The sequence below is a fragment of the Cynocephalus volans genome, chromosome 4, assembly GCF_027409185.1.
Source record: "Cynocephalus volans isolate mCynVol1 chromosome 4, mCynVol1.pri, whole genome shotgun sequence".
NCBI classification, from domain to species: Eukaryota; Metazoa; Chordata; class Mammalia; order Dermoptera; family Cynocephalidae; genus Cynocephalus; species Cynocephalus volans.
Window position 1 is genome coordinate 126,344,390 of NC_084463.1, and position 12,778 is coordinate 126,357,167.

Genomic DNA, 12,778 nt, shown 5'->3' on the forward strand with positions numbered 1-12,778 from the left:
GGATAAGAACCAAAATGTGCAGTCAACATGCCTCAAAAAATCTAAGCATATGATACCACATTGACAAAATATCCAGTTACTTAACCAGGATTGTCATTGTCTCTCCAGGAGTCTGGGGTTGCTTATGTCCTTGAAAGGGATGACAAGTGTGACAGTACCAGAACTATGTGGCACTGTGGCTCTGAATAAAACCAGTCCTTTATGACCTGGGGAGGGAAATAGGTATAAAACACTGGCAAATCAACATGAATGTTTCGGTTACATTTCAAGGCAGAAAGAAAAAATATTCATAGACATAGGAGTGCTGCCTGTTTCTGCTTTCCCACCCCTTTCCTGTTTTCTTTTCTCCACAACCCTATTGCTGTCCAACATGCAATATATCTTTATTTATTTATATTAATTTAACTCTCTCTTCATTTCCCAAAATATAAACTCCAGGTAGAAAGAACTTGTATGTCCTTTTTTTCAGTGATGTATTCCCAGTACCTAAAACAGACTCTGGCACATAGTAAATGCTCAAGAAATATTCATTGAACAAATGAATGGCCTGTGTAGAGTGGCTATTTGTCAATAAATTCATTAATGAGAAACTAAAATGTCCTGGTGAAAAACATTTTTTCCCCCACATTAAATTAAAAGACCCTGTGACTTAATGAGTTCTGGCCCAGCTACGACCTGTGTAACTATAAACAATTTGCTTAACATTCTGCCCCCTCACTTCTCCATTTGAAAATGGGGATAACAGAACCAGTCCTATATTCTTGAAAAGCTTTTAAATATCCCTAAAGAGGCAACAGTTGCAAAGGCATTAGGTTAAAGATTCAATGTAGGAGTTCAGCGTCGATGGCTTTTCATAAAATTAAACAATGATTTCAGTGTCCTTTCATTTATTAAACTGGCAAAATTCCTTTTTTCAGCCTTCGTGCTTATACACGCTAGCAACCAGGCAAATAGTCAATTTGCTATACCGCTATTGCTTCAAAAGTATTGGTTTTATGAAGTTTAATTAGCCAACCATTTCCAAACAGAACTGCCATTTCCTACATTTCAAATTTGCCTTCAAAGTCACAAACATTTTAAAGATAAAAATAGACATACTCAACAAATCCAACCTAATATTTATTTTTAAATATGAAATGGGTTTTCTTTAGGGTAATCACCCCCCCCCCAACATGTTAATAGCAAGCCAGGCTTTTTGTTGTGGAAATTCTATTTGTCCTTTTCCCATTTCCTCCTTCAAGCTAAATTCTAGTTTACAGGTTCTCTCCTTTCAGTCTTTAAAAAGAGACCCTGTACCTTTAATAACAGAGACCTGGTGAGAGGGTTCTTTCCAAACTTGTTCCCTGGCTTCCAAGTGACGAAACCAGCTGTAATTTGAGAGCAGAGAGATCCTCGGGATATCTTTAGCCAAAGGAAAAGCTCCGCATTCCCACCCAGTCCAGGAGTTGAAATATCAGAGGGCAAGAGCCTTTCTCTGCAGCTACATGCTCCATCTCCCAGGAGCAAGGGGGAACTCTGAGAGCGGGCAGCAGAGCCAGCGTCTTGCCAGAGCCCTGGAGGAGGGGTTCCCCCCTGCGCCCTGTGATCGGCCGGAACGAGCCGGCCGAGTTCCAGCCACAGGGGAGCGCAGGGTGCACCCGCGCTGCTGCGAGCCGTGCTGCCCGGGCGCTGGTGCGCACAGCCACATGAAGCCTGCTGGGGAGGGGCGGCCAGGGTGCAGCAAGCCGGCTGGGGCCCAGGCGGACGCCGACTCAAGGAGGCATTGACTCCCAAGGGGTCCCCTTTACTTGTGCCTGGGCGAAGAGTCTTCTCCTGGGGTCCCTGGTCATCCTGAATATCCAGAATGGTGTTCCTCAAGTTCCTCTGGATGGGTTTCTTCTGCCACCTGTGCCAGGGCTACTTCGATGGCCCTCTCTACCCGGAGATGTCCAATGGGACTCTGCACCACTACTTCGTGCCCGATGGGGACTACGAGGAGAACGATGACCCCGAGAAGTGTCAGCTGCTCTTCAGGGTGAGTGACCACCGGCGCTGCTCCGCGGGGGAGGGGAGCCAGGCCAGCAGCCTGCTGAGCCTCACCCTGCGGGAGGAGTTCACCGTGCTGGGCCGCCAGGTGGAGGATGCTGGGCGCGTCCTGGAGGGCATCAGCAAGAGCATCTCCTATGACCTGGACGGGGAGGAGAGCTACGGCAAGTACCTGCGGCGGGAAAGCCACCAGATAGGGGACGCCTACTCCAACTCGGACAAATCCCTCACTGAGCTGGAAAGCAAGTTCAAGCAGGGCCAGGAGCAGGACAGTCGCCAGGAGAGCAGGCTCAACGAGGACTTCCTGGGGATGCTGGTCCACACGAGGTCCCTGCTGAAGGAAACGCTGGACATCTCTGTGGGGCTCAGGGACAAATACGAGCTGCTGGCTCTCACCATTAGGAGCCACGGGACCCGGCTAGGTCGGCTGAAAAACGATTATCTTAAAATATAGGTGGAAAGGCACAAATGCCAGGGAGAGGGAATCAGATCAGCCCTGCTGGGGAGGATGGGGACACAAGTCAGGGCTGATTTCCCTTATACCTGTTATTTTTTTACATTCAGATTTGCACTTTGAGAATGAAACTGAGGTCATCCTTTAAAAGAAAGAAAAAGTTGACAGTAGAGTGTTATGTTTTTTAGATTTGTTTTTGTACATTATTTATGTGATTGTTTTTGATTTATCACCTGGAAAGAACATTTAAAGTTACGTCTCGGGCCTTTCCTACAGAGTTTTATAACTCTGCAGAGATATCTGTGTCGGTCACATCTAAAAAGACACAGTTTATGCAGTAGGGACCGGTTAAACTTCCCCATCCTGAAGATTATGTGAAAATACCCAAAGAGCATGATGCATTGCTCCTTTCCGCCTTCCGCATTCTCTCTTGGGCTCTGAAAGCTGTCAGAGTTGCCTGTTTTTCAAATGAGGTCCAGCGTGCTGCTGTGCATGCCTGCCAGCCGTGGAAGCTGCTTGTTTCTTCTTCTCTTTTTCTCTCTTATTTATTAACCAGGATCGGCAAGTCGTTTTTGTTTTTGTTTTTTGTAAGAGTATTGTCAAGAAACTATCTGCAAATCATCCTTTGCAAGGAGATTTCTGAGATGCCCCTGTGGGTGTGTGTAAGTTAATATGACTGCATTTAAGAAATCTGAGCTTTGAGGTGGTTGCACACTCATGTCGATATGCTGATTTGCAATGTCTCCCTCTGTATGTCTATGCTTTGTCATCACTGCTCCAGTCAATTACAAAGAAGTAGATAGATTGTTTAAACACACCCCCAAATGCCTGTGATTTAGATTACCAATGTATACTTTCTCATTTGGGGATTTTGCTTCTGTTTGTTTACTGGAAATTTGTACTTCAAGGAGGGGGAAATCCTAATTCTAATAAACCCTTAGCTAAGTTTTATTATTCAGCCAATAAATATGTTTTCATATAATACTGGCTCATTTTTTAATTGACATCTGTAACTTTTATATTTCAGAGAGGGGCCAGTGCAAAAGGAGAGAGAAGGATAGGGTTTAAGCCAGTTTACTTGGAGTATATGATAAAGTAGGCAGAGCTACACATATAGCAATCCTCCCCTCCCCAGCCACCCTTACCATTCTCACAAGAAAAAAAAAAAAAAGTCTAGCCTGTGCCGGAACTTTAAATTTGATCTCTGCTCATTTACTTAAAAACTCCAATTTTCTTCAATTTTTCCCATAGACTCAACTGGAAAAGTTTATGACAAGGCTCACACCTTATATGTCCTTATCATCCAGAGGGAGTGTTATATTCTAAGTTTATAGGAACTGCACTGGTGGTTAACAATTTGAAGCAAGATCTATGTTATTTAATTTATGGCTTAAAAAGGTGTAAATGTACCTTATTGCATATCTTTCCCTGGCCAATTTTCACCCTCACCTTAAATATGCTTTTCTTTCTCACACACACACACACACACACACACACACGAATATGAAAATAAATAAATGTTCATATTCTTCTATGAAACAGAGAGCCATTTTTTCTCTCCCATACATGAGGAGAATAGTTTTCTACTGCTATGAGTGTCTAATATCCTTGTATTATAGTCAGGGAAACTGAGGTCCAAGAAAGATAAGTGACTTACTATCAGATAGTTGTAACTGCCCCAGGTTTCTTAGATTTAAGTACAGGACTGTCCCACAATGCTCTTTTTTTCAAGGATAGTGAGAGATGAGAGCATGGCCTGAGACCTGAACCTTTGCTTAACTATCTTATTGCTTAATTTAAAAAAAAAAAAAAAAAAAAAAAAAAAAGAACAGATGGAAGATGCTTAAAAATCATTTATAATTTCTTTTCCTCACTCAGGGACCTGCATTGAGCTGCCTTCTAGACTTAGGTGTGGGAAGAAGGTACATGATCACTTAAAGGGTTTCCTTCTTTACTGTATGAAGAAAAGGAGGAAAAAATAATGGCAGGGATAGGATAACATTTGTATTTAAACGTTTGTAGTTGGAAGTCACAACCCTTCGTGTCTCAAAATTTTCATATTCCTCACTTCAGAGTGCTCAGGGCTAATCCACAGACATATCAAATGTCATCCTCTTGGTTTTCCCAGCTGTAACAGGAGAATATTGGACATGTGATAGTGATGGAAAGCTGGTTTCCTTGCGTATGCTTATTTCTATCAATTGGTAATGGTCGCATATGGTACTATGTTAAGAAGGATTCAAAAGGCACAGAGATGTCTTCATGGGTGCAGGAAGGGGGGTGTTGACACATCTGCTACAAATTTGAATACCCTGAAATAGATGATGTATGAGGCTCTTTCCAGTGCCAGCATTCTGTGATTCCTACGAAACCAGGACGGAATTATCTGGCATTGAATCACACCATTCAAGGCTAGATGTACAGCCAGAATCCCACAGAGATTTATGTAAATGGCCTCAGAGGGCAAATAGGAATTTCCAGGTGGGGAGAAGGGCTGTCTTAGCCAGCCAGCCCAGGGCTGAGCATCGCAGGGCTTTTCCAAACCCCCCAATGGTGGGGACCAGCCCACTCAGATCTTTGCCGCCGGCTTCCTCATTGTTCTCATTAGACTGTGTTACTCACACTGTGACAAATTCTCTTTTAAAGTAGCGGTTTTTTTATTTCTTGGGCCATAGAATATTTTGAGAATCTGAAGAAAATGTCATACTTTCTTCCCTGAGAAATTTGCTTACAAACTCACCCATACAAGTTAAAATATTAGTTATTTTTATAAGTAGCTTGTAGTTCTGGGATGTTACAAAATCTGGGGACTTCACCTGGGGACCAAAAGTTTTAAAAGTCTCAGGGTTTTACTGAAACAAGAGGCATCTGTTGTTGTTGTTGTTGTTAGTAGTAGTAGTAGTAGCAGTTACAGTAACAAGTTAGCTAACCTATTTGAAAACTCAGTATTATTGGTAAGGCCCTGTGCTAAGAACTTTGCCTAAGTTATTTTTCTTAATTCTAACAATAACCTGTGTGAGGAAAGCATTTTATAAAAGGAATACATGTCAAGCACTTAGAACAATACCTGAAACAGAGTGAATCCTCCATAAATGTTAGTTGGCTTTTTCACTGTTTTTATTATTACCATTATTTCTATAACTGAGGCCCAGAAAGCCTAGGCACTTTTCTCAGAGTTAAAAATGGGTGATACCTTTTACACTTCACTATGCCCTCATTTTTACCTGATGATTATCTAGTGGAACATATAAGCAAATAAAAGAATAATGTGGAGAATAGGGGTCCACCAGGACTCCAGCCATGCACTACAAATGCTGTCCTCTACAGTTTGGACTCTTGATACTGTCTGGCAGTCAGCAGCTGAGTGGCTTCTTGTTTTTAGAACTAGTCATTGATAATTTCTTTGTGAGATGCATTGTTCAGTACCACTAATTCTCACTCTCTCAATCTGACCATGTGAAAACTTCTGCATACCTATTTTGAAGCATTCTGCAGGTTATCTGTCCATCTGGAGTCTGTTGGTGAAAGAAAGATACCAAGCCACTTTAGCCTCTGCAACAACTACAAGCAGGCCCATAGAAGTCATCACAAGCTGTCAGAAGCTGGCAGGTGCATTGTGTGTGGCAGCACCAAGAGGCTGTCCAAAAGTTCACACACTTTTCATTGCCTTTACAACTCTGCTAAGAAATGGGCTCAAAACTTTCTCAGGAGAGGCTTGAAACTTAGACTATAAACTAGTTTAGTAAGTTATAAAAATGTCCTTCAAAACCACTGATGATATGAAATCATCCTAAGGGGCAGTATGGTCAAGTCTCCTTGAGGCATTTTTCCAGGATTATTAAAACTAATAATTAATCATTTTCCCATGATTATTAAAATGTTTTGATACATATTATTATTTGGGTAGAAAATAGAAATGCTAAATATGGTTTACAAATGTTTTAATATAAAAGGGAAAAAAATTGGGGACATAAATAGAACACAGAAATGTGTAAAAATAATTTACCATTAGAGAGAATGGTATTCTATAAATCATCTTAGTAATTTTGGAATTGGAGCAATCCTTAGGAATACTATTTCTAAAGTCAGGATCCCAATGGATATGTCATTCATCAAATATTTTTAATGTGCCACCATATGAGGTACCCAGGATAGACATAGTATATAAATGTGTGAGGAAAGTGCCACCTAAAGAAAGAATTAGAGTGCAGCAACGTGAGGGGTTGGAGCAGGTACATCGTTCTATGGAAGCTCAATAACAGTCTAAATCAGACTTATCTGGAAAATGTAAAGCAGTTTGTGTTAGTCTGTTGTGCTGCTGTAACAGAATACCTGAGACTGGGTAATTTCTAATAAACAAAATTTATTGGTTCACAGTTCTTGAGGCTGGAAAGTCCAACCAAGATCAAGGTGCTGACATGTGGCGAGGGTCTTCTTGCTGTGTCATCACAGGTAGAAGGCAAGAGGGTGAGAGAGAGCAAGAGGGGGCAGAAATCGCCCTTATATAATGCCACCAGGTACCAATCACACCTACAAGAGTGGAGCCCTCATGGCCTAATCACCTCCAAAGGGCATCACTTATTAATACTGTTACAATGGCAATTAAATTCCAACATGATCACATATTCAAGAGATGTAGTGGTTTTATTGTCACTGTAAATGTTGCTGTTTTTAATAGAATTTTGTTTCTGATTACAAAAGCTACTTCTGCTGAATACTAATGACATAGAAAGCACGGTAAGCACAAGGAAGACAAGATTATTCATATTGTTAACTGTTTCTGCCATATACCGACTACTTGCATTTTGGCATACATTCTTTCAGTACTTTTCACGCATATCTATGTATACATTTTTTTCTTTAGAAAAAATGAAATTGTAATGAACACACTGTTTTGTCATCGATGTCTATTTTACTTGTTAAATATCTATAACTGCATGAAATTTTAAAAAATTCTTAGACCTACCAGTAATGCTTTAGGAGGCAGAAGTCCTGGATTCTAGATCTTGCGACACAGTATATTAGCCTTGCAACTTTGAATGAGTCCCTTAAATGTTCTGAAAGTAAGTCACTTTGTTTGCAAAAGGGAGATAATAATAGCCAGTATTTACTGAACAGGCACTGCTCAAAATGTTTTCCATATATTATCTCATATAATTTTCTCAGAATTATATTTTATGTAGGTATTATATTTTTAAAATTTTTCAGATGAGGAAACTGAGATAGAAAGAGGTTAAGTGACCTGCCTAAGTTTTGAAACTAGATAAGGAATGGAGTCAACATCCAAACACAGGTAATCTGACCTAAACTTCTCTAACCACTAAATGGTATTTTGCTAAAGGCAAGAGATTGGACACATGATTTGTTAATTTCCTTTCTATTCTAGGATCTATAATAAATGGCCTGTGAAATGAATATTTTGCTTATATTACTTCATTAACATAAAAAATATCAAACCTAAGTTCTCTCAAAGAAATTTTTTTTTTCTCTGCTTGATTTTATGTTGAGCAAAATATAAATTCCTTACACCTGCATGTGTCACTCTGCAATTCTTTGCCTAAGAGCAACTGGCTTGTTGCTGAGTCTTACATTTTCTGAACACTTTCACATATATTATCACATTGACCACAGTAAATTTTTATAGATGCTGAACTGGCAAGGACACTTTATCATATTTACCATTTGGCAGGTGGTAGCCCAATGTTCACAGCTAGAGAGTTATTCTATCAGTGTTTGCTGAATCCAGACCTAAAGATTCCTTGTACATGTAGGACTGACAAACTAAAAATATGTGATGTTAGGCAGTGCTATGTACCGTTTTAGATAGGATGATTTAAAAAGACCTCTCTGAGTGAGTAGAGATATTTGAACGGGGCCTTGAATCTTGAGTAGAAGCCAAGAATGTAAATGTCAGAGGAAAGAGTGTTCCTGGTGAAAGAACAGAAAGTACAAAAGTCTTTCAGGCAAAGACAGGTTTATATACTTGAGAAAAGGGGGAAAAAGAAAGAGGGGGGGGGAAAGCTAGTGAGACTATAGCAGAGTAAATCAGAAAAAGAATGAAAAAAAAACTTGAGAGGAGAACTGGGGCTAGGTAATAGAGGAATTGGATGGCCATCATATAAAATTGGGATATTATTCTAATTTCAAAGGGAAGGCACTGGAGGTCCAAGAAGAGTGTTATGGTCTGATTTGCACAAAAAAACTACAATGGAAGGAGATTAGTCTGTACGGCAGTAAGAATGGAACCAGGAAGGCCCCTTGGTCAGGTGGCTGCTAGGTCATGCCAATTACAGATGGTGGAGGCATGGTCTAAGGTGACCGTGGCAAAAGAGACAGGAACTGGTCTTCATCCAGTAGAAATGTGTTCCAGAAAAATGTTTGCCATTCTTCCCAAACTGCTTCTGCATTGATCCAGTTTCCCAATGCTTGGTTCTACCTCTTTTCATCCTGCCCCTTTGGATTTGATGTCAGCATCGCCTCTCTCTGATTCTTGGCCACATTTCCCGCCCCCCTCTCAAGTCATCTGGATATGCATGAATGGGATTTAGCTGCTCTTCCCAACTATATGAGGTAATATATGGACCCCAGCTGACTCTCTGACTCTAAACCTTAATTCTGCCCCACCAGCCCAAGCTCTGTTTACCCTATTTGGTAGGCTACAGTAGACTGGTGGAAATTTGCACTCAACTGCAGGCAACATGCCTCACATGTTTGGCTATTGCACAAAACCAACTGTGATTGCACTAAAGTTTAGTCATCTTCCCTTTATCAACGATCTCAAGCATCATCACTGCATCTCTATTTATCCTACATTTTTATTCACAAGAGCTTATTTACATAAGCTATATCTAAATATAAAAACGTTCTCTTAAGAATTTCCCAAGACTTCAGAATTTTTCATTCCCTTGTATTGGTAAGGGCATGAAACACTCTATTTTGACTCTAGTAAGCATTTACTTTGATGGCTTGTATATTTCACCATCTCTCCCTTTTGCTTTCCCGTGAAAAACAGAAGATATTTTGTATGTCAACAGCTTGCTGTTTACGGAAAGGAACCTGACAGCTATGATTAATGAGGTAGAGTCTCCATGCTTTGGGTTTGGCAGTAGTGGCTTGCATTTTCCAGTTGTGAAAAGTTTCCTCCTGCAGGCAGTTAAAGAAATGTGTTTCCTGAATGTCTTCTTCTGCTTTAATCTTTGCCCAGCTCCCATCCCAAGACCAAGCAAATGCGCGTGCTCCACTCAGCTTTCACGATGTATGCTTTGCTGCCAGCCCCACTGAGTCAACCACTAACATTTTCCACAAGATTCTACTACAGATTAAATTATAAAGAGCAGAAAACCTAGTGGGTTCACTTTGCTCTAAGTTATATTTTTGCCTACACTTCAAATATCAGTTTTCTCCTTCCCCAGTTCCCTTGTCCCTCTTTCCTCTGCCAAGCTCTCTCTCTCTCTCCTGTCCTGTTCTCTCTTCCTTTGCTCTCTTTCCCTCTTTGCCTCCAGGCAGTACAATTGGCTGTTAGGAGCATGGGAAGTAGAGGCAGACCTGATTCACATTGTGCCTCTGCAACGTATTAGTGGGGAATCTAAACAAATCGTGTACCATCTTGGAGCCTGGGTTTCCTTTGCCATATTGTGCGGAATATAACACATACCTTGCAGAGTTCTCGTGAGGATCTGACAAGTCACTGTTTGGAAAGGGTTTACTATAATGCTAAGAAGAAAGTGTTGCTTTTCTCTCACAATCTGGCAATGTGTGGCTCATTGAGGACCCTCTTTAAAGAAAGGGATACCTTGTGTGTTTTACGGTTGAAATAAAAAAGATTGTGTTTCAAATAAGCTGTAGACATTCTCTGTGTTTCCATTCAACCAGTCTTGACCTCCCCATTTTAGGCAGAGTTCTCAGAAGCCAAAGATGTGTTTCTTTCCATTCGTATAAGAGAAACTCCTATGCGTATGTTTACACCACAAATACCCAGTCCTTATTTGGGCCAGGAGAATGCATGTTGCAGCAGGAAATAACAGTTAGAAAACGTACTTACCCTTCACTGCCAAATATTAACAGTGACTTTGCTTAATACCTCAAGTATGGGGAAAATGCACATGAAGGAAACTTGCGAATTTAGTATACAATCAAATGTACTGAGATAAGTTTCAAAACTTGGCAATAGGCTACCAAGTGAGAGAGAATAACAACATTAATTTCTAATATTTATTTAGCAACTAACTACATATTAGGTCTTGGGTGCTGACAAAGTCCAGTTTTTAGGCCTGTAAGACCGAAGGCCAGACCTAACAGTGTTGACAATCTCCAAGTGATCTCAATATGGAAGGCATTAGGGTGACAATATGAACCTCCGCGCGTAACCCCAGACTCTCACTGTGTGATTTCTTGCCACTCACAGTGTGATTTCTTGCCTACAACTGCCCCAAGTTGTAGGACTCTGTAGTTTCCAGGTCATGAGCTTGCCAGGGCTGGTGGATTGAGCAGATCCAAGCCCTTTTTCAGCTCTGATGTAAGTGGGCTTCACTGAAAGTAACTGGGGATGTTTGCATGTAGCTTTGAAGACTTCGTGAAGTGAAAAGGCAGCTTGGAAATTCTCTAGCTTGCCTGCTTCCTACCATGCAACCTCTACCTGGGCTGCAAAGGAAGAGGCCTCGGCTCAGCTGAATGAGGACTCAGGATAGGATGCGGTGGACCCTCGAACACACACCCAGAAAAGACTCAAACTGCACCCTCTTCAATATGAAAGCAAACAATCTGGCCCAGTGAACACTAATATGTGCATATATTTAGCTAGGAATGAATAAGCACATTTGTTTTCTAAATTAAAGGCATTTTGGTCACTTGAAAAACTTTAGAAATAGAACAATCTTTAACTGTTTGGCTCAAACAAAAATTCATTCAGGCTTAGAAATTGGCAGAGCCCATAGTAATGATAAATACTCATCTCATAATCACATTTTCCATAGACCCTCTAATTTACAAAAGTTTCACCATAAAAAGAATCACAGTGAAAAATCTGGGCTGACAGTTCACAATAATGGCATAATATGGACAGAATGTCGGGTTTTACAGGGCTTTCCCCTTTCCTCTATAAAACTCTTACCATTCCCAAAACATGCAACCACCACTTTTGCCTTTTCATCATTGTTAAAAAAAACTATTTTTTGAAGGAGCTATTCATTCATTTCTTTGCTTTTCTAAATGTTTGTAAATATTAACAAATATTTATTAGTATTGAGCAATTACTAGGAGCAGTTACTCAAAAGTTAATAGCAGTAACAATAATAAAATAGATAACGTTTTTATACTGTTTTCTATGTGCCAGGAACACTGTTCTGAGCATGTCACATATATCTAACATACGTCATCCTCACAACAACCCTTTACAAGGGTTGCTTGTAAACTGCTCAACTACCTGTCTAGAGTGTCACCTAATGCCTCTGCCTACCCTTCTGCATTGCTCTCTCTGACCTACAGCCCTGCCACCGTCCCATTTCTGGCTACCATCCTCTCCTGATATGGCCCATCCTGCCCTCTAATGGAACTGAAAATCTGGAAGGACCAGAACATCTTCAAATCAGGAGTTCAAGAGTATATGGAGCAAGTTCTTCCTCAGTGATTCCCAGAGCCAAATAAAACAAACTTTGGTTTAAACTGAAAAAGAAAAAAGAGAAAATTAGCAAGAGAAGACTGTGACTCCAGGCTCAGGTTTTGAGGATTGAACCAACCAACCTGAGGATGAAACTCAAGATTTCAACATTATATTATCCTCTGTCAAGCTAAAATAGTCATAAACCCATACATATAATTACATCCGTAGACATAGTTTTGGCCCTGAGAGCTACATAGTCTGACAACATTAGTGCTAGAAATAATCTTTGCAAATGGAGAAGCTGAGACTAAATATATGAAGAAATTTATTCCAGGTCATATTCCAGGTACAAAGGCTGAGAAGTCACAGAATCACAAACCCAAAGGGCCAAGCTTGGCCTGTTTACCTGGTCATCAGCTGCCTGAATCCACCCTATAATGTAACAGCCCTGCCAGGGAATTATGCAGGCCATGCTTAGGCATCTTCAAATTATAGGGCACTCCCTTCTTTCTAGGGAAGTGCATTCAGTTGTTGGAGAGTTTCAACTCATAAAAAGTCCTTTTACATTTTGAACTGAAATCTCTTTCCATGTATCTTCCACCATTCTGGAACACACACTTCCCATTTATCCTTTTACACATCAAGTTAACCAAATAACTGGTAGCTCCTTTGGCCAGGCCCAATATCCCCAGTTCCTTTCA

At 40.6% G+C, this 12,778-nt stretch overlaps 1 protein-coding gene across 1 annotated transcript; it reads left to right on the plus strand.

Moving 5' to 3' along the window:
- Window positions 1-1,667: 1,667 nt before the first annotated feature.
- On the plus strand, window positions 1,668-2,609 carry FIBIN (fin bud initiation factor homolog). The gene has a single exon (XM_063095882.1). The coding sequence runs from the start codon at window positions 1,844-1,846 to the stop codon at window positions 2,477-2,479; it is 636 nt and encodes a 211-aa protein (XP_062951952.1). The 5' UTR covers window positions 1,668-1,843; the 3' UTR covers window positions 2,480-2,609.
- Window positions 2,610-12,778: the final 10,169 nt, after the last annotated feature.

Excerpts from the sequence above, each read along its gene's own strand:
- FIBIN (XM_063095882.1), top strand. The coding sequence starts at position 1,844 with ATGGTGTTCCTCAAGTTCCTCTGGATGGGTTTCTTCTGCCACCTGTGC.